Here is a 22,689-nt window from a genome sequence, read left to right on the forward strand (position 1 = left end):
CATAGCTTTTCAGCATCTTTCTAAAGCAGAATGATGGCAGTGTTGTAACAAAGTGCTTCAGTAATAATTAAATTCAGGCTGTAATCACTTTAATTCGAGTACTCCCTTATTCTGAGGTTGTCTAGTGAAATTTCAGAGATCCCTGAACCCTTTTTTTCCCCTCATAAATAATGATTTCATTTTTTTTTCCTAAGCCTTCATGTATCAAATACTGCTGATAATAACCTTCCAACAAGAAGAAATCACGGCTAGCTGGCTGAATATTGAGGCTGAGGATGGGAGCACACAGACAAGAAACTCTCCAGAGTATTTCACTCTCTTATTAAAGTGTGAATTTTTAGCTCTTCTTAAATTAGAAAAAGCAATTTACTCTGACAAAGCACAGAACACAAGGCACTGAACCTGGCTTCACAGTTGTTGTGAGACCACATATTCAGCTGTGGGAAGAAGATATCCAGCTGGCAGTTCCATAATGCCAGTGGCGAGTGGCTGTGCCCAGCAGTTGGGTCTGGTGCACACCTCTGCCTTGCTGGCAGCAGAATTTTGGGAGAAGAGGCTCTGATTTAAACATTAATACAGTTATTAGCAGCCCAATAGTTTCTAGAGGTCTCAGGAGAGAGTGAGGACTAATGCTGCTCGGCCCTGAGTCTAATCTTGATCTTAGCTGGTATCAATTTTGCACCAGGATTTCTTTTCAACAGGCTTTAAGTGCAGAGAGTGAGAAATCTTACTTGCAGATGCAAGTCTCATTACACAGACGGTTAGGCTTCTGACTGCTGCTATTTGTGTGAGCAAATTTATTAAGGGTAAGAAAGAAGGATGTCAAGTCCTGCTGCCCTATTTAGAAACAGGCTATTTAAAAACAAACAAACAAGCAAAACCTCTGGAACTGGACATCCTATTCCTTGGTCTCTCTTAAAAAAAACATGTGTGGAAGTTTGTTAGCCCAGTGTAGCAATAGCTTTTCTTTTAAAAGAAGCTGTTTTGTTTTGTTTCCTAAGCAGTCACCCAGCTTTGTGAGACTACACTCGACATTTAATTTGAGTATTGATAGAAATCATGTTATGCATTGTCTTGCAGGAGCGGCTTCTTTAATTTTGCATTTATTATTTTTATGAGTGGAATAACTGCTTTGTATTTCTTTCCCCAAATAAAATATTTATTAGCAAATATCACACTGTGCAAATTAATTCTGTTTGATTTGTTTCTGGGCATCCTTCTTTTTTCGCCGTTAGTGCTTAGGCTCACAGCAAACACCGTCAGTAGTTTGCATGTCTCATTTGGAGAAATACTTGCCTTTGGGCAAAATATATGGAAGCTCAAGAGCTACACAAAATACTGAGTTTATGGGAAGTCTTTGTTTTAACCCAGCACTAAAAACTGCTGTCCTTCAGGTGGGACAGGAAAAATCCCATCTCTGTTGGGTCTTCAAATCTTACAGAAAACGTCCCAGGAGACTTCCCTGATGAAACAAGATTACCTATTATGGTGGCTTAGTTACAGTTTAATAATCTTGTCTTGAGTTAATAACAGCATGTCTTGGTGTGTTCCCAAGGAGCAGGACAAGGAGACAGGGATTCCTGCCCTGCTTCATCATGTGTCAGCAAAACATCCCGAACTGCCACTCAGAAGGATCTTGGGATCAAGCTGTTGTCCTCCAAACCCAATGTCACCAACTAATCACTTGCTGCCTGTAATGTATCAATGACTATGCACTGGGGTGTTTTATTTATTCCTGGCTTTCTCCATCCTCCTGCTGTTTATCTATGAGGAGCTTCAGCCAAGCTAACCGAAGCCCCAGTGTTTCAGGGATTAATTCCCAGAAAAAGCTCAGGGGGGAACTGTCACCCGGGAACTGATTAAATGCACCTGAACTCAACCTTGTGGTACTCTTGGTTGATATTTTAAGTGATGTTTTTTTGCTACTTTAGTCTTTGTCCAGCTGCAAGCCTGGAAAGGCAGCTACAGGATGGTGCTAACAGGTAACAATTTGGCTCTAACTCTAAATCCTTTCAGTGACATCCTGCAGGAGGTCAGTGATTTTGTAATCTGACTTGAGCCTCTGGCAACTTTTCTCTGCTCTCGTTCCACCCGTATACCATGAATGCACCTTCGTTAGTCTGTGTATGTATAGATGTTGTATCTAACATTCCTAAGCGCTGGCAGGAATGGAAAATATTTAGCAAGAGGAATTTTACTTCTCTTTTTGCTTATGGTTTGTTTTTGAACCGTCAAACATATATTTCAATAAAAATAACTGATGTGTTTATTTTAACCAGAGCTGGGTAAGTAATTTGCATTAAAGATATTACTCTATTCATCTTTTTTAGATCAGGCACAAGTTGTGATTTTCTCATTTGTACTTACTGTTCAAAAAGATTTACTGAATATTTTTTGTGAATGAATTTGTTACAACACATCCACAAACAGTCTGGTATTAGTATTCATTTAAGCAATTAATTCTAATGCATTTCAGTGTCCAAATTTCTTTGATTTTGAAAATATCAAGCTAATTAGTCAAAATCCGAGCTGTTTCTTTTCAATAGGCAAGTTGCCATCTTGCAAGACAACAGCTTTAGGGTTGTTTTTTCTTACTATATTATAAATTGAGCTGTGTTCTTCTGCAGTATTCTGTATTATCCACTGGTGCCACTGAACTTAGTGGGAAATACATTAGAATTTGTAACGGAACTAGGGCTTTATCCACTGTTTCAACAAACACACAAATCACACAGTTCCTTCACTAGTGCACAGGAGGAATAGGAACAATTTGGCACCAACACAGTCAGAATTTTGGTGTTAAAATATCAAGAGTAAATACTTAGGTAAAATATTTGGCATTATCACCAAGATCTAAATTTGCACATTTTAAAGGTTGATCTTTAATGTCCCCTCAAGTTCTTTGTTTGCCTGAGTCCCTGGATAAAGCACATGGAAAGGCAGAGGATATCTTATGTCATCACTATTTGTGTTAATGGCTTAGGAAACCCACAATCCAATCAGTTAAAATAAACAACCCAGTGTAATAGGAGCATAAATCAATGAAGACTTCATTACTGAAACCTTAATGTGTAATCCATCCACCTACAGAGGAAAGGGATACTGAGAGGCAGCAAGACAAAACCAGAGGACAGTCTGATTTAGGCAACCCTGATATTTAAAAAGGTGCTAAGAACAGTAACTCTGCCTGGAGTCAGTAAATTTGGAGGATACTCATCATACTTGACAGCCTGTCCCGACTATTAAATCCCTATGATAAAAAATGTCAGGAGACTTTTGGGAAGAAGCTCTGATTGGTCTTCGTTTGCTCTGAGAGACTTGAGACAGGTCAGGACTGTGGACTAATGAACAAAGACATGAGTTAGCAAGATTAACATGTATCTAAAACCATCTGTGTTAACTAGAAGTAACGGTATTCAGAGCTGCAGACTTTCTGTGTGATCCCTCAAGCCAGTAACACCAATTCTGACCTCTTCTCTGAGATGAGGGGGGTGATACTGGGTGAACTGAGAGTTACTGGATTTCATTAAAACCACATATTCTGTTTGTCTTGGCTCTGAAGGAAGCAGCAATACTATCATACCAAGCCTTTCGTTTCAACACAGTTCATAAAAGGGCTGAACTCTTATGTTCAGTGCAGAGATCTCTGCTTATTGAGTTAATGTAGAAACAAATAAAAACAGCAGGCTCTTGCTCCTGGCATGAGCCAGTTCAGAGATGGGGATGAGAAAAGCACTTTTCCTGTGGATTTTAGCTAAAAACAAAAGTAAGGTGAGTCTTTAGAAGTGTCAGTGCTCACAGACCCTCCTCCTGAGTCCTCTGTTTCAGAAGTGATTCTCTTCATGTTTCCTGCAATTCCTCATCCTCGCCCCGCTCCTCTTCCTTCCTCTTCCCCTGACCACATATTGTTCTTTTGTGTCACTCCCCTGCTGATAATCCCATCACTGTTGCTCACTTGTGCCAGCACTAAATGTGTATCGAGCAGTTAAAATATGGTACTCAAAACCAGTATGATGGGAATTCTGGTTTTCAGAGATTTGGAGCTTGTTTTTGTCAATAATTATGATAAGAAAAGAAATCTAAGAATACATAATGTTAAGGATACAGAAGTTTGGGAATATCAGCACTAATGTAGATACTGCATACAGAAGATGGCACATACAATTTGCCGATACAGAAGGTTTGGTTGAAGGGACCTGCCAAGCATCGTAAGGGAGTTCTGTGACAGGTGGGAAGCCAGTTCTCCAGGCTGACAGTCACCTGCTTCGACTGTGAACAGTGACCATTTTCCTGCTTCATTCCCACATCTCACTCAATGCATACCCTCCCCAGCTATAACAAAGGAGAAGCGGGTAAGATATGCAGCTCACTAATCACGTACACAATCCTCAGCATCATGTCAGCTTGTGCTGTGACTTCAGCAGGGACCCATTGGGAAAAAAAAACAGTCCATTTGCATTAATAGTCCTTGTTACAGATCTGAAATAGATTTTCCTAACGTTCTTTCTAGAGTTTCTTTTTGCTGGGTGTTACTTCTCAACTCCTTGTCTCAAATAATCTGTTGCATAATGTTAAATACGTCAGAGAACGTTTGAATTCCTTTTGGCTGGTAAAATATATTTGGGTTGGTATGATAGTATTACCACTTCTTTCAGAGCCAGAATACATATTCAAGTTTCTGAAGCAATTCAATATTCGGAAATATAGGAGCCCTATATTTGTAAGGTATTATCCTATTGCAATAACAGGAAATAAAGTGATACCATTAGAGTTTATGTAAAATACCTGAGGTTCTTCAGGATGAAGGCAACACAAATACAAGTTTTCTATTATATTGGAAATTTGTTTTGTGTTTTGTTGTATTGTATCTGGACAGAAATGAAGAGATCTAGAACTTAACCCAAATCCTCCATACAGCAATCCAGTCTGGTGATTAATTCTTCAGTCTCAGCAGTGAAATCTGGTTGGAGGAGAATTAGAGAAGGGGTCCAGTGTATCACACAGATGGATGGTAGATATCATCCATTTCCTTCTCTTCAAGTACAGTATATCTTATTTCCTCTAGTGCAAAATTTAAAGTGAATCTAAAGCATAATGTGTGATGTCAAGGTACGGTGCTTACTTGGTCTTGATTAAAAATAAACTTAGGGCATCTTTTTGCTTCCTAAATTCCAGGCTTCTATGTGGTTATAGCTGCAAAGATGGAAATTTTCTTGTAAATGAGATTAATATAATTTAAAGATATGCTTCTTCAACTCCCAGAAATAAGGGATACTGTCATGGCAAACCACCTCACATCTAACATTTCTTTGTGATATAGAATTTCCTTAGCTTTGAGGTAGCCAGAACAAAGCAAAAATGTGAGATATAATTTAGAACTTAAACATAAACTCTGCAAAAATGCTACGGTGTATTAAATATTGTGTGGTATGATCAGCATGTCAGTGGCTTTTAAAATGTGTTATCAATATGGTTCCATGTATTCGCTGACCAGATGGCATGAAAAGTACTTGGTATTAAAATAAGGTTCTAGGTGGCTCTGCATGGCATGATGCACTGTAGCTCTCTGTAGTAAGAAGTTCACTGTTCTGAACTGATCCCTAAATTTGGTTTGTTTCCATTTCAGAGCTCCCATGATAAGGATGTTATCCTGAATATTCTCAGTGTCCTCACTGACCTGCTCTCTCTGGGTAAGGAAGCAAAGTTCTTGGACAGCACCTGTGGGCTAGGGGCAGAAAGGGAGTCCTCAAATAAGTCTGGCAATTCATACCTCCAGAAATTTGGCCAGATGGAAAAATAATTTTTTTCTCTTTCCTGCTCCACCTTAAAAATGTCATTTGCTAAACAATTCTCAACCCAACTGATCTCCCAGGCTGCAGGGGCCACACAGGCGAGTGCTGGAGCCTCCTGCTTTCCCCGTTCCTTGGAGCCCTGTCACAGACACTGCTCGTCCATCTGGGCCTCTCTTTTGAAGCCCTGCAGTGCTGATCCTCAGGATTGTCTACATGGGGGACAGGAGGTATCATCTCCCCTCCAGGAACTGAACATGCAGCTTCCTCCAACTGTTGAGCCTGAAGTCGCTGCTGAAATCACCCGTGGATCAATGTTTGTTGACACAGTAGGGCTCACAGGGTTAGCATATGGTTTCTTTGGAGACCTAGATTTATTTGAAAGCTGCCTCCAAAGCTTCCCTAGGATTCCTTTTCATTTGGCAGAAGCCTAGTGCAGCTTTAGTCCTTTGCTTGTTTAATTTCCAGCATCTAAGAAAAGATCACTGAGCCTTCTGCTCCTTTGAAATCTGTTGGTGTCTCTGCTTATTCCTCTCTGCTGCATTTCAATGCACAATGAAAGACTTCTACAGGAGGTGGGTTTATAAAGATAATGACTGCTGGAGCAAGAGCGCACGGTTTTACCATGCAGCCATTAGCCATGTCTCCAGGCCAGGGGCACCTGAGAACCATGATCAGTTCTGCAAATGCCCTTGGGTTTACAGCAATAAAATGCTGCAAGAAGGCCACGGGACCTTTGTGTGCTCCATGTGGGATGAGGGTTTGTGATAGCTGCGGATCTGGGGCAAGGATGCTCTGAGCAGAGTCTCTCCTCCTGTTCCCAGGGACCGGCCGGAGAATTCACTACGTGATCAGCAAAGGGGGCAGCGAGGCATTGCTGCAGGCTCTCACCACCGCTGCCCACACCGAACCGCCTGACCACAGCACCCTCCTGCCCCTGCTGCGGCTGCTGGCCAGGGTCGGCCAACGAGGTACTGCTGAGCGGTGGGGAAATTCTTGGGTGGGGGGCTCAAGACTTAAAGACAGCCCCAGCAATAACCAACACCGGGATTGCGCCTGATTGATAGACAGCTGTGAGTTTATTGTAAGGGTGAGCTGCTTGTCTGCAGTTGACCAGGTAGATAGAGATCCTGCAACAAGGCAGAGAGGGTGTACATGCACCTAGAGGGCCAGGTTGGGTGGAGCTTTGAGCAACCTGGTCTAGTAGAAGGTGTCCCTGCCCATGGCAGGGGAGTTGGAACTAGATGATCTTTCAGGTCTTTTCCAACACAAGCCATTCTGTGACTCTATGATTTGGATATGGTGGCTCTAGGTAAACCCCATGTTTTCCTGTTTTCAGTGTAAATAGAATCATAGAATCATTTTGGTTGCAAGAGACCCTCAAGATCATCAAGTTCAACCGTTAACCCAACACTGTCCCTAAACCATGTCCCTAAGAACCTTGTCTACTGGTCTAACTCACCGATACATTTGAATGCCTTTGTTATTAGATCCTGACTTACAAGATCCCATACAAATACATTTGTCAGCACTGCTGCAGAGACCTGGTCTCTTTGTAATAGTTTGATTCTTATTTGCTTTTCACAGATAGGAAGTTTGGGCTGAAAGTGCAGAAGGCAGAAGCAACTGATATAATACTGAGCTTGGCAAGAAGAAGCCTGGGTCACCACCTGCTCCTCACCCACTGCCTCTGGGTCCTGCGGGTTTGTGCTTCTAATGGTGAGTGCCTGGATTGTCTTCTTTTCCTCCGTGTGGTAAATGCCAGAGTTCTTTTCTAGTCATTCAATGCAAAGAAACATCATTCCTGACTAAGGTTAGTGCCTGTGTGTACTGTTAATATACAGAATCAGGCACAAGAGCCAGATTGACCATGGAAAAAGGTGCTCCCCAAAGGCCTATACAGACTGCAGAGTGTATTTCAGCTGTGGACTATGAAAATAATAGTGCTATAGTGAAAAATATTCATGGCAATGATCTCCTATTCTGGAACACGGACAGCCATCTCCTTTGCTCTGAGAATTAGGTACTGTAAGTCTCTATGCAGTACCCATTACCATAATAGCCAAAAGTTTCACTGTTGTTGATTGTATTGATCCTCGGAGCAAGAGAAACAGAGGGAGAGAGAAATCAGTTACTTATTCAAGGTCCCTCAGGAAGTACCTATTAGATCCTGGTCTTCTGTCTAGTATCTCCTCTCCATGTACTCTCACAGCTTTTCTTCCTTGACATTGCTCTCATATTAAATGTTTTGAGCAATGGGATTTCCAGTATTATTTCCCAGGATCATTACAGATTCATACAGGCTTTCCCTGCCATAGAGCACTGAGTTTGTCAGCACATATTTTCTGTTGCTCACTCTAACCCTTTCCTTCCCCACATCCCTCACCCAGCAGATAATTCTCGATGACCATCCTGTCTGCAGCCTGCTCTGTGCATCCTAAGATTTAACACTCCTGGCGCCCAGCCCTGCAGGTCCCTTCTATCCGTACAGAATCTAGCTTCATGCAATGGTCTTTCTCAGGCAAGCAGCCAAGCCTCAACATTCAACTCCTCTCCCTGTGATAAGTAGTATTTGACTGAAAATGCAGCCAAGGCCAGAAGCTGAAACATACCTTTATTTGGGTTTCACAGCTGTGTAGTGACCCTGTGCTACTTCCCACCCAAAATGATGATTTACACCGTTCCCTGCTCCCTGCTTCAGTGCACCTGCATCCCAGTTCAGCTGCGGATTTTGCAGATGTTTTGGGATGCACACTGCAGCCTGGTCTCCTTTTGGTTAATGTCAGACCCTAGAACTCGCCCTCTGCTGCTTTTTTTTGGAGCATCTGTTGCTCTCCAGGTATCTCCAGCACTCTCCAGATATGCTTCCCGCTTTCAGGAGTAACTTAGACTCTGGGTTCTGTGGCCCAGCTGGGAAGCTGTAGAGGAGGTTAGGTGAAGGTCTGTGTGGATGTGATACCAAACTAGGAGATTACATGCTCCCAAACTTAAAAATTGTTTTGAAGTGGAACTAGAGCGGATCCAGTAGTGTATAAACCTCTGAGAGTGCTTAGGTTATGAAAGCAGAAAAGATGAGCCCTTGTCACAATCTCATGCACCAGTTCTTGGCTTTGGGTTGCTCCCTTCACAATCTCTGCCACCAGTTGTGTGTGGCAGCCCACGTCCCGCTCTGCAGCAGGATGAGTTCAAGCAGCCTTGTCCACCACCCTGCCTCTAATGAATTACCAGCTACTGTAAAAGTAGCTGGCAAGCCTTGCAAAGCTTTCCATCACAGGACAACTTGGCCAGGACACGGTAGGGCTGCAGGAGATGATGGACCCTCTGGCAGCTCTCTGGTGACCCACTGGGAGATATTTACAAAACAGCCAAATCCCAGCAGTGGGCAGGCAGCCGGGTCTGCTTCTTGATGCTGTTGATTGCTGATCCTTTCATCCTATTCACTTGCATTTAATATTTCAGGGCCGTATTAATTCCTTTATACAGAAATCCTGTTTTACAGTGGGGAGGCCTGGCTAAGCATTTGGGTTATGCATAGGTCATTTTTGGAATCAATTGCAAAATCTATCTGTAAAGTTCCAAGTGTGTTTAGCAAGTGAAGGATTAAGGGTAAAATTGGCCTGACTGAAATTAAGCTGCATTCAGAAGCACCCCTCCCCGGAACCCCCACTTCCATACTGCTGAGTAACAGCACAGAAAGAAAATATTGGTCTCAATGCCCCTATGAAATGAACTGTCCTCATGGAGTTGCCTGTGGGGAATGTGGGATGAATTTGAGCCCTGTCATTTTAACGGGAGATTACCCTATTTACCTATGATTTACTCTCTGGAGAGTACAATATTTATAGGAAAAGGGGCTTCAGGGAAGAACTGCGGGATTTGAGATCTGATTTTTGTGTCTAAGCTTGGCGCAGGTTATGTCCATGGACAGCTTTGTGCTTCAGTTTCTGTGTTTGTAAAATGACCTGTGAAGCCCAGTTGGGAGCCCAGAGAAATCTTCTCCTAGCCCCAGGTGCAGCTATTGCCTTCCCCACATCACCTCTAAACAACATTGCAGGCCCTCTGCTTCAGATCTGACTGCTTTTCTCTTTTATTGGTTTAGTTACCTCAGGAGCCACTCTTGGCGTCAACGGAGCCATGGAGCTGCTTTTCAAAGTCATCACCCCCTACAGCAAGAGACACGTCAGGACAGTCAGGTAGGCAGTAGCCCTAAGGGAACTCATCTTTCCAGAACACAAGAAATAAAATTTTGGTTCCACTTGAAGAAGCAAAGAAATCAGAAATGGATGCACAATTTCCACTCACTTTAAATCTGCAGGGTTTTTAAGAGGCAGAAATAGTTCCCTGAAGGACATGTTAATGCTGTGATTCATCATATGATTCATGCTGGTGGCCATTTATTTGTAGTGTACCCTATACAGTGATGGCAGTTTGATTACAAGGTATCGTCCTTCATTTCCCAGTCAGGACTGGATTTTGAGAAGCGTGTGCTGGCAGCAGACAAACCACTCCTGCCTACCCCTTAGCAAGAATCTCCTGCCACCACCAGCTCAGGGGCAGGTACAGTGGAATCGTGGCAGTGCTGCCCCATCATCCTTTTGCAGGCAGTTGTGACCAGGTCATCATGATATTTTTGAAGTATGACAGTTCTTACTAATATTAATCTGTGACTGGTTTTAAGCCCATCCTAAATATTTCAAATTTTTTTTTTCTGAAGACAGCAAGTCCATTTTATATCTTCGTCTTAATGCTGAACATTAGTCCTCAAGTTGTCTCTTCTGCCCATGTCCTCAGACACCTTTTAAGGCAAACTTTGTAATATGGAAAACATCCACGGAAGGGCATTTTCTGTGGCTTGCTCATTACAAACACAGGGAAGAATTTACTGCTATGACCTGTGTCCACATGATCACATTTGCTCAAGCAACACAGAACCTGCCAGTTCTCCCCCTTAGACATGCACTGCCTTATGGAGCACAGTCCCTACTTGTTGATGCACATCTGAGCAATGACATGGCAACATTCAGTCAGTTTTGGCTTCAGCAAGAACCTGACACGGGTAAGGTTCATGGCTGGTGATTACTGAGGAGGCAGCTTTAGGCTGAGCGTTACTCGTAGGTGAGAAGTAGATCGGCAGATGTGGCGCAACAGTTTGACCACTACTTGCTTATCTGTGGGCAAAGTGGGGACCAGTCATTTTGGATGAGGGTACTAGGAAATAATGTCCATCCTCCTGTTGCCATCAAAGACCGATACCAGTTCTCCCAATATCACCTGTTACACAATTCGTTGCATAGGAAGGAATTTGAATTACTCTCCACTAGCCACAAGTGATGAACTTGCACGTCAGCACACAGTACTGTTGTTTGCTAAATACAACATTCTTCCAGTTCTTTTGTCTACGTGTCTGAAGCTATAAAAAAAAAACCTTGAACAGTTTGCTCTGCTACGTAAGACAGTGAGTGGGCCCAGCAGATGCACAACTTCCTGCAGCTGCCTTGTTCATGGAAGCCAATTCACTTTTGTCTTCATTTTTGGCTTTTGACTATAGGGCTAAGTACCTGGAACTGCTTCACAGCATCATTTCTGTCTTAGCCAGAGTACCTGTGATTTCTCTACATGGTCTGTCCAAAACTAGGAGATCGGGATGTTTCTTCCACAGAGGTCTGGATTTTACTGAGCTCAAAGAATATTATCACTAGGATATTATTCCCAGGATATCTGATCACTCTCCAAGATTCTCCTCAGGTCTCATGGTATAACTTTAAGTCTCAGGGAGCCTGGAGAACTGCTTTATGTAAGACAGGGCTACCCAGGATGATTTAGACCCAGAACTAGGCTTGACTTGAGGAAACCAACAGTGAATGATGGGTCCATGCCTGCACTTAGCTAAGTAAGCAAATTCCATTCAATTCCCTGGTTTCCTTCCTATGAAAGCATTGGCTGCAATTAGACTGGTGTTAGTTCTACTGTGATAGCCCCATAGATCAGCATCTGTGCATCATGGGACTTGGGCCTGTATAATTTCTCTGTTAAGCAATGGCACTGGCTGCATAAAGGCTTTTAAAATGGATTTTGTGCAAAGCTACTTTTTCCTCTTGCTGTTTCCTCTGAGGGAAATGGAAAACCTGGTATCTATCACATATTTCTAGCCTGGCTTTTTGCTGAGGTTCATTTGGAGATGCAGCTAGTGCTGCTGAGGGTTGTTGTAATGTAGCTATGGAGTGGTCTAGAATACTCACTTCTAAGCTGAAAGGGAAAGAGAAGAAACACATTGCTTTTGATTTCAATGATTTCATATTGTCAGTATGCAATATTTGGGTTCTTCTTCCTTTTATTCAACATATAAGAATTGGTTTGAACTCTTCTGTGGACCTTTTTTTTTCATTTGGGGGAAACACACACGCAACCGAAAATTCAAACTCAGAAGTTCTATCAATAAGCCCAGTTTTATTGCTAATAAGCCATTTTATTTTCTGCTGGAAAGCTTGGATTTATTTTCCCTTTGGAGAAAAAGGTATCTTATACATGAATTGTTGTCTACCTGAGCTTACACATTGTTCAGTTTCCTCATTTCATTTTTTTTTTCCTAAAAATCTTTGTGCTCTCCTTAAAACATATTTGTATGAGTGTGCAAGTGGAGGATAAATATTTCCTGGGACCTAGCTCACATAAAAGGGTGAATTGGCCCCCACCTACACTTGGTTTAATGAGCAAGAACCATAAATCAGCTGAAGCCTGGTAGCCACTCAACTGGCCTGCCTAGGGCTCAAAGCTGCTTCTTTCATTTAATAACCAGGAGCAGATGAGAAGGTCACTGGCTCTGTTTTACATCAGAAGAATCACACAAACCTGTTTTGTTTTAAAAAAACACTTGCAACCTATTTAAAGGCACTGGTTTCTTATTAGTCAGTAGGGATTTTGCTTGTTTGCAGTTCATTTAGAAATGCTGCTCCCACTGGGGAAAGTAGCTTCAAGACATGTTGTTGACAAGAATTTAGGTACTGACACCAGAAGACCAAGCTGTAGGGGGTGGGTTACAGCTCTTCTTTCTCAGCATTAGTGAATGCCTGGGATAACTTTGGTCTGAAAATCCCAGGCATCTTTACAACACATCAGAAAATGAAGGTGGGTACACATGAAAATGATCTCTGTTTTTTTGAGCTACTCTAGTTAGAAATTTGTTGGGTGACTGTGGTGGGGGAGCTTATGGATGTGTTTGCTTAGTTGGACGAGAAAGAAGAAAGGGGGATGTATGTTTTGTTTAGTTCAGTGTGTGCTCCTGGTCATCTGACACTGGTGTAGCTCTTCCCGAAGTTGCTATGGCTATGCTGAAATCTGGAGTGGGTTATTTTAGTGTTGCTAGATGGTCAGAAAAACATCTTTTTGGCTATTGGTATGAAACTTGGAGTGTTTGTTAGTCTGTAACCTGCCTAGAGAAGAAAACTCCAATGTCCTCCCAGCAAGTCTCTGATCCTCCCTTTGTATTTGCCCTTGATATCTTCTCTCTGCTTCATAAGCATGTGCCACCATGATTTGCCTTCCTGCTGGGAAGAACAGCCAGCAGCTGTGGGGACTGAGATTACCCTTGTTCTTTGATCAGCTGCCAGGAGTGCAGCATTGAAAACGCACCCACTTCTCTGGTGGATGCACCCGTATTCTCCTGTCCTGGGCAGCAGCAGAACCAAGGTCACTTTAAGAATCTGCCCTGGAGAGTGCACTATGAGAGCTATTTATTTAGCCAGCTAAGATGTGGAAACAAGATACATAGTTCTATTTATTTTTCCCAGTGGCAAAGCTCTGGGTTATTTAGAAATAGTCTCCCATGCTCCAAGTGACCCTCTCTGGATGCATGCCAGGTAGCTCTGATTGCCCTGAGACTGTGACTCATGGACTTTATTGGACTTAGTTAGGCATTTGAGGTCTTCAGGTTGCTGGTGCCATAACAGTGTGGATCTGTCCAGGATTACCCATATCTAAAGTAAAAGCCATGCGAAAAAATGTAAAACTTGCTGAGGTTTAGAGAACTCTTGAGTTAAGCACTGTGAAATCCAAGTGAGATGGAGACTCTAGACTGTCTTGCTCAGCTCTTATGATGCTGTGCTGCAGACAAAGTTTTCTGATACCTTTTAAAAAGGCAGTTTAAAATAAATCCAGATGATCTGTTTTTCTCAGCTCTGTTTATGCCAGTAACTGGGATATCTGATATGAGTGTTTGTGTGGGATGCTCAAATCTTCACTCCATCAACACCTTCTCTAATGTAACATCCCTAATGACCCCTGTTCCTTTCACCTTCCACCTTATTATTCCCCAATATATTCCTGATGATCTGCCCTTCTACTTTCCAGTGTCCCTTTCAGCATCCTTGCTCGTTTTCCCAACTTGTTTGTTCTGAGAGATGTTTGGATGTATTGTGTGCAAATGGAAGTGGAATGTGACAGTGGCAGATGTTTTGCTCTCTGGCCAACCAGGCGCTGGGTCTCTTTGCATGACTGTCCCCAGGTGGCCAAGAGTCAGGTACTGTCCCCAGGATGATGGCTTTGAAGGCTGCGTGTTGTGCAGACCTCTTCTAGGGTTCCTCAAGTTGAAAATAGATTATCAAAGTGAATAAAAACAAAAATCCAGAATTTACAATTCTTTCACATGAGGAAAACCCGTGTTTTAGAAAAATGGCAAATGATGGTGTGATTTTTGTCTGAGTCCATTAAATTATATTGTGCTGTTGTTAAAAGGTTGGTGGGCAGCCTTATTTCTGCAGTTGTATTAAAAGCAATTTAGAGAGTCTTTTAAATGTCTTGTTTCTCAAAGCTCTTTGTGAGTACATCTATTTACCATGCTGTGCAGAGCTGGCTAATGAGCTCAACCTCATATAAGAGATTGCAACAAAAATGTGTATTTGTCACAGTTAAAAACTCTTTCTGTGAATATTCACAGAACTTGGCTTTCTGCACTGGGCTATTCCAGTAAAGTTTGACTACTTAATTAAAAGTGGAAAGTGAATAAAAAAGGTCTGGGAATGGTGCCAAATTAATTCAGTAGAAAATATGACATCCAGAAATTATCTGCCTTTGCTCATGTCCAACATTGCCTATTTCTGACACTTGATCACAATTCTTTTTACATTTGGTGCTTAATAGATGATTCCAGCTCCTCAAATGTTTGCTGATAACATCTCTTTCTGTTGAAGAGAGGAAATCCTCTCGTATAACTACTCCACCTGAGGTTGTTATCCAAACTCTTCACATATTAAAGGCAGAAAGAAGCAATGTTCTCTTCACCTGTATCAAATGCTTGCCTCTAGAAACTTGAGGTGACTTGGAAGCGGATTTCTGTCTGACCATAGGATGAGTCTGGAGTGGGTAAATTGGAAGCCGTGTGATGAGTGTTTAAGGTTGGGTCAGGCAGATGGTCTGAGAGAGATTTGGAAAACGCAGTCTTCTCCCAACTAGTTTAAGGGCTCAAAACCCAGGAGGAAATGAGAACACCACTTGTTTTTTCTTTGGTGATGTGTGCTTGGAGATGATTTGAGGTGGGGATTGACTCATGAATCCGAAACATGCAAGAATAATGATGACACCATTGCTATGGTCAGGAGGTGACTCCTATAACACATATTTCTGTCACAGTGTGAGCTGGGAGGAAGATTTTTGCTGGAGTACTGACAGCAGATCTCATGCAAGTGAGGAGAGAAATGTCGAGGTGGTCAAGAGAGCACTTCTAAAGCTAAAAGCCTAAATCTGGTGGGTCTGTATTTAATCAGACATTGTGTCAGATTGACCAAGGAGAATACAAAGGCCCTGGATGTGCTGAAGATCGAAGTTAAGAGACTGTATATTGCTTCAAAATAGACTTTGGGAAAAAAAAAAAAAAAGAAAAAAAAATGTATATAACAACTTTGTTTTTCTCTAAAGCTTATTTTGTTTGCACTCAAGAGAAATTGTTTTCTCCTACTGGAACTAGCGCTTTTAGTGCAGGATAAAATGTAAGTGTTGAGCCTGTAGTGTTGAAAAGTGTCCAAGTTGCCACATCAACAAATGCTTGTAAAAGTGATCTCCTGTGACCTTAACAACAACAGAAGAAATCAGAACAGCAGTGGGCTGTGTCTGGTTTAGACAAAAAGAGAGGAGATGTGTAGCAGGGATGACCTGAATACTAGAATTATCTCTTCTGTTAAGAATGATAGAGAGACACATGGAAGAGATCCAATTGCAAATGTGTCCTAGACCCGGTGCAGGCAGTTAGAGTTTCCTCAGCCTTAATCCTGTGTAACTTTTTGCTGGTAACCCACCATATACATTTGCTGCAATTCCATCTCCTGGATTGTCCTGAACTTTCAGCTGCTCTATGCTTGAACAGAAGAATGTGTTGCATGGCCATTGCCAGCCAATATTTTGAGAATGAGAAGAAACTAAGAACACCAACACGGTGATTAGTTTCTCTGTAACTTGATATGGTTGGTAGCTGTTAGGATTGGTTCTTTTTGAGGAATGCTCCACATAGAGCTTTACAGCTTTATGCCTTTGTTTATTTGGCAATGTTTCCTGATAGGAGATCAAACGCAAATCATCCTTAATTCCTCTTGTTAGTCTGTGTTTTGCCATTAATCATGTTGAGTGGTTTGGATATTTAATTGGAAAGTAACACATGATTCTGTTGGAATGTGGTCAGAATTAATCAATGCTTAGTGCCTGCTTATTCTCAAATTGCTATTTGGTTCATTTGATCCCTGTAGAAAATTCACAGGAGGGGCTGAAATATTTCTTTTGAGGTATGTCACAACTAAATGACATGCCTCCCATCTGGCCTTGATCTACATGGGATTTAGCCTAGAATTCCTGCGAAGTAAAACTGGTAAATACTGTTTTGAATGAGATGATACCAGCAGCAAGGGGAAAAGGGTTGTCTTTAAAATTTGTGTTTATATCAAGTGTCTTTTCAATTTGACTAACATCTCAGATAACATGGAGCAGAGATGGCTACATCACTGAGATAAGTGAATAAACCCTAGTGTTCAAACTTAATGCAATGAGCTTTTGTAATAGAAGAAATAATCTTGGAGCCAAAGGTGTCCCAATTTTATGCAGTTCCTTCTCCTCTGTTCTTTTTACGGTCTATGTGGTTTCTCTCAAAGAATGACCTGTTCTAATATTAATAATAAGTTATAAAATCTCATTTCAGACTGATAGTATCTCAGTGCTGCTTTGCAGAGTAAATAGAGTTGCATTGCAGAATTATACTTTACTGGCACTGTACTGTTAATAGCAGCAGAAGAGAGAAATTGAAAAATTAAGAGGTAGAGACAAGGGAGAAAAGAGGTGCTTTCAGATGAGATGTGAAAATAGATGAGGAATTGATGAGGCAGAGAGGAAGACCATATACCAAGGTTGTTCCAAATTGCCGGACAAACATGTTGCACACAGAAGCCCTGGTGCCATCTCTTGGTAGGCTCTGGTATGGCAAGAGTAAGCATAGAGACACCTCCTCTGTGGCATAAAAAACCCCCGGTGAATTAACATCATATAAAGAGAAATCCCCTTCTGAGCTTACCTGGATATGTCATGGGAAGAGAGGAACTGGTTTATAAATGGTCCCACTTAGTAAGGCTGTTATTTTTGATAAAACTGTTTACTTTTTTTTCTTTTTGGGTCTAGCTTATGTTGTACTTCTATTTCAGGTAGAAGTAACAGTTTGAAAAAGCAGCAGTGATTTCAGCTGAAGGCCTTTCTTTGCTTGCCCATTATTTCTTCCTCTTTGATGAGCTAGTGGGTTATATTTGGAAAGATGGTATGAGGGTAAGGCGCTTCTGTTCTCAAGGTCCTGACTTTTCACACCCGGTGGCTATGGCAGATGCGATTCATGGCTGACCTCATGTGATGGCTTTGGTATGTTTATACTGCGGGAAACGCTGTACATGTTGGGTGGGAGAGTTTCTTCACCCTAGATTTAATTCACCTCATTCTGCTAACAGCCGCTAAGGCTTGCAGCATTGCTTCCAGTGTGGGCTACCAAAGCTTCTTAGGACATGTTATCCAGCCTGGGAGTATTATTCATGGTGCTGTATCTGTCTAACTGTCGGTCTTTGTGCTAATGAGGTTAGAGCTAACACTTGGGTGCCTCAGTGCATTGCAATTGCTTTGCCTCTTAGAAGTTCGGAGGCATATTTCCCATGTAGTTGGGGAAATCACTGTCACTCCCATCCAAATGGGAGGTAGGACTTGATTTCATACATCAATTGCATCTCAAAATGTTTTCTAAGGTTAAATGGATTATCAGTGTTAATGATTCTTTGTAGCTGAGTACAATGATCCCATAGAAGAATAGGTTGAGACTAGTGTGAACTGGTTATGCTAAGCACTCTGTAAGTAGCACAGAAGGAACAGAATGTAACAAATCAAAATTTAAAAATGAGAACAGAGCTATGAGGATTATGAAATGTTATGCAATCTAGGAAGAAATTAAGGGTTTGGGGTAATTTCTGCAAGTTGATAGGTTATCTGTGAGATGAGGAGTAGGCAAACTGCTCCTGGTCTGGAGATGCAGGGAGAAGGTTCTCATTGCTGGTGGTAGGGCTATAAAGAGTAAAGAAAATAGAAGGCTAATGGTGTGTTACTTTGGACAAGTCACCAGAGATCAGACTTTTCATATGCTAAATGCACACACTTGAAACTGCACCATTCTAATGCCTTCCCAAGGGTAGTGAGGGTATGGTCAGTTATGTCTGAGACATTCAGTAAGGGCAGAGATAGAAAAGGAGGAAAATGAGAAATGGGAAAGAAAAATCAGAATTTGTGACAGGTTTTATGCTTGGGCAGGATGTGGTTGAAGTGGGCTGTGGAGCAAGTGTGGTGCTGGCAGAGCAAGGAGAGAGTTGAGCAACCTGGTTGTGTGACCTTGTATGCAAGTTTGAGGTGGATGTTAAGTGCCAAAGTTTTCAGAAAACATCAGCCGGACGGCCCTGGGGGACTGGAGGGAAGGGATTTCTAAGCAAAGCCTATCTGAGTTTGCTTGTGGAGGTGAAAAGCAGCTGCCTGCCCTGCCTGTTTGCCTGCATCCATTTTCCTGTGTCAAAGAGACAAAGAAAGTCTCTGTCCTCAGAAATAATTGAGTTGGGTAATGACGTGAATCTGTGATAGAGGCCAGAGAGTGGGTAGATAAAGCTGAGGGCGCTCATTTGTGTGTCAGTGCATATGAGAGCTCAGGAATCTCCTCTCCTTTGCCTTTTATTTGATTTATTGCCATTTCTCCTCCCACCCAGAAACCTGTTCCCCTTATGAAGGGTATAAGAAAGCAGCTGTAAAATCCTCCCCACAGAAGCTTTCAGTCCAAAGGTAGACAAGGGAAATTTGATGGAGATGACAATGAAAGGGAGACTCAGTGCAGAGCTTATACAGCAACAATTTTGCACAATGCTGGCCATGAGCAGGTGTTACCTCCACAAGGAAAACAGCCCTAAGAATTTCCTGGAGTTTCTGTGGCTTTTCTCCATCTCCATTGGCACTGGCAGTACTAGCGGGTAAAGTGCAAGCCCGGTCTCTAGAACTATCAGTTGTTTTAAAGCACAAACAGTGATTAGACCTGCCCTGAGTGGAGTGATATGACATGGTGTCAAAGCCCTTAGCAACAGCCTTTCCACACTAGGATTCCCTGTCCTGATGGCACTATTGGGGCTGCACCGGCTTTAGCAGCGGTGGGACAGCTGCTTTTAGCAACAGAAGTGACACAACTGGCTCATTTTCAGTGGGCGCGAGAGTGAGCTCCAGTCTTCAAAATATCTTTCAGGTTCTTTTGGGTAATTTTTGAATGCTAATTATGGGGAATAAAAGAGAAGTCTTAAATCCTAAAGTATTAAGCAAGTTCAGGTGAAAGGAGTTTTGTTAGGGAGAGAAGGTTTAGTGACAGCGGTGCTACAGATGCAGCAGAGCTCTCTGATAGGGGCAGGGCTCTTCACAGGCTCTTTATCTGCAGGGCAACACTTGGAATGGCAGCAATGCCAGTAAAATCTGTAAATAAACCCAGAGCTGAGCTGCTCTGGGATGTGTTCAGAGACAGGACTTGGAACCTGGAGAGGAGAACCCGAAAACTTGAGGAAGTGGCTGATGAGGAAGAACAGGGCTGCTGGCTCCAGTACGACTGCAGCTCTGGGGTTGGGAGTGGAAACTCCCCTTGAAGCGTAAACCTTGGAAAGGTCATGGCTTCGAGATCAAGCTTTTACCATTAACCTGAAGCAAGAGCCAGGCTATTGCAGAAGAAAAAAAAAAATCCAATATCTCTGGCACATCTACTCCACATGTTTCTTTCCTGTGTTAAATGAGATACAGTTTGGGCTCTGTGGACCATAGAACATAACTTGCAATGGCACAAACTTCACTGACTACTCAAAAGCTTCATTTCCTTCTTGTTTTTCATTGTTGTTTTAAATCGCACTTAAATATTTGTGGCTATTCTGGCTTTCACCACCTTCCAGATTTTTCTGTGTAGAAAAAACAAGGGCATGTGGAAGAACCATCCTGCTCATAATGTTTACTGTGCTTTTAAATTATTTATCTCCACCGCTTCATTCTTATATTTACAGCTCAAGTTCTATCAGCCTTGGCTTTGATACGGTCTGTTTTCAAATCCTGGAATTTGGCTTGATTATATCAGATGGAAGCTTTCCAATGAAAGGAGAGAGGGGAAAAAATAAAGTAACTTATTAGTTAGGCTTTTGCAAATTACTGCTTAAAAAAACCCCTGCAGTTATGGCAATGTGACATTGCAGATTTTGAACAGCAAATACCAGGAGAATTTGACCCAATATTAGTTGCATTTTAGCTTGTTACTGATTTTTTTTTCTAAGTCTTCTAGCTAAATGTTGTGAAGAACAGGCACCAGCACTAAGATGTGACCAGATTATTGCTTAATAAGGAATTATATATTTGTAACTGAACATATAAGTCTGCAATTGGCTGGGTTGGCCACAGCAGCCAGATGCTGACTTGTAACCAGCCTTGCAAGCTCCATGATGCTGTAGTGACCTGCGTTGCACTTGAGGCCATTTGTACCCTGACTGCTCTCGAATCTCCGTGCTTGCAGATGTGGGGATGAAACCTGAGACTTTTCTTTGCCTGCTTTGTACTTTGGCAGCAAAGTCTTTCTGCTTGTCGTCCCAAAGTCTGAATGCACCCTGCATGTTGAATCTCAGTCATCAGCTGGGGAAAGTGCTGTGTGGAAGGCAAGGTCGGTGAGCTACCGGAGAATACTGTTTCTCTGATTGTTGGGCATGCTACTAAACTAAACTTCTCTTTCTTTCTCAGACCCCTACCTATGACATTCCTGTTGCCATCTTATATAGCCCATTGTTGGCCTATGAAATGGTAAATACCATATAATCATTTTGATTGGAAGAGGGCCTTAAGGTCACCGAGTTCAACCATAACCCAACTATAGCACTAAACCATGTCCCTAAGAACCTCATCTAGACGTCTTTTAAATACCTCCAGGGATGGTGACTCCACCACTTCCCTGGGCAGCCTGTTCCAATGCCTGGTAACCCTCTGTGAAGAATTTTTTCCTAATACCCGATCTGAACCTGCCCTGTTGCAACTTGAGGCTATTTCCTCTTGCTCTATCTTGGGAGAAGGGACCAACACCCTCTTGAGGTACCGTGGTTGCAGGAAGCCTCATCTCTGACCTGCAGCCTGGTGGTTGCCTTCCCTGCAGTAAGATGTTCTGTTTTTGTCCTGCTTGAGCTGTAGAGACAAGGACAAACCCACAGCAGGTGGTTGAGTGGTGGTGCATCTGCTGCTCTGGTCTGTTGTGATGGTGGCCCAGCATACGTGCAGACAGCTTCTGCAGAAGGTACATCCTCATTTGTAACATTCATCCTCTTTAGTTCAAACCTGATCATGTGTCCTCAGATGACTCTTCAGGACTCTTCTGCCTTTTCCATCACAGCTTGGAGAGTTTGTGTCCAGAAAGCTGCTGCAGGGCAGTGAAAGCTGTTTGTTTTCTTTACCTTGGTTCTTTCCTGAAAAAATCTCTGTATACTACACCATACAGCAGCAGCCCCATTTACCCCTCCCACCTGTCAAGTGAGACACAAACCACAGAGCGGCAGGGGGAGATGAATAGCAGCATGGTGCTTTCTCTACTAAACCTTTATTCAAAATCCCAGGCAAGTTAGTAAGTTTTTCTCCCTGCCCTGTGATTGTACATATTTTCCCAAATACTTTGTGCTTTATTTGCTTGTGGCAAAACTAGTCAGTATTACAATTCTAGCACCATACTACATGTGTTTTAAAGTTCTGTCAACAGCACACAGTGGGTAAATATGGCATTTCTTTTGCATACAAGACAGATTTGAAAAATTTCATATGAATTGGTATTGACTGAAGTGACATGGGTCAGTGAGGACTGAGTTTTCTGAATCAACGACTTGATTTTCAGAGACATCTAGATGTGTGAACATGGAAAGGGAATGTAAGTGCAGCAAAAAGCCTCTTGGCAGGTTAAAGGCCTTGTTCATACAGTCAAAAGGTAGTTCTGGCCTTAGTATATGAAGAGGCTTTGAAAAATCCTGCCGAGTGCCAGCTGCATGCTTAGACGTAAAAATGCCTTTTAAATTCAGGTCAGGATGCCTAATGTGAATCGGTAAGAGAGTGTTATTATACTGTGTGTTTCTCAAGCATGTTTGTGTTGTTCTCAATTTGAGAGTGATTTAATAGTAGCAGTTAAGCTCAGTATTGTGTACATACATGGTTTGCAAACAAATACCCCAGTATTTTCAAGCATGTTCATATTTGGCAGCATCAGTTAGGACCATCAAACTGTAAAGTGCTCAATTCACAGTAAATTCAGTGCTGAAGGGTTACGTACCTATGTGAGAGAACACAATCATTGGAAGAGATGAAAAGTGGGGGTAAC

General features: G+C 42.2%; 1 protein-coding gene across 3 annotated transcripts in view; it reads left to right on the forward strand.

Moving 5' to 3' along the window:
- Positions 1 to 22,689, forward strand: part of AGBL1 (AGBL carboxypeptidase 1) — a 275,197-nt gene that overhangs the window by 14,050 nt on the left and 238,458 nt on the right. For all 3 annotated transcript variants that reach the window (XM_071814025.1, XM_065847368.2, XM_065847369.2), the window contains exons 2-5: positions 5,627 to 5,690; positions 6,614 to 6,760; positions 7,377 to 7,508; positions 9,889 to 9,982. In XM_071814025.1, the coding sequence (XP_071670126.1) occupies positions 5,627 to 5,690; positions 6,614 to 6,760; positions 7,377 to 7,508; positions 9,889 to 9,982 (437 nt within the window). The remainder of the gene's footprint in view (positions 1 to 5,626; positions 5,691 to 6,613; positions 6,761 to 7,376; positions 7,509 to 9,888; positions 9,983 to 22,689) is intronic.

This window comes from Patagioenas fasciata, chromosome 12 (assembly GCF_037038585.1).
Source record: "Patagioenas fasciata isolate bPatFas1 chromosome 12, bPatFas1.hap1, whole genome shotgun sequence".
Taxonomy (NCBI): domain Eukaryota; kingdom Metazoa; phylum Chordata; class Aves; order Columbiformes; family Columbidae; genus Patagioenas; species Patagioenas fasciata.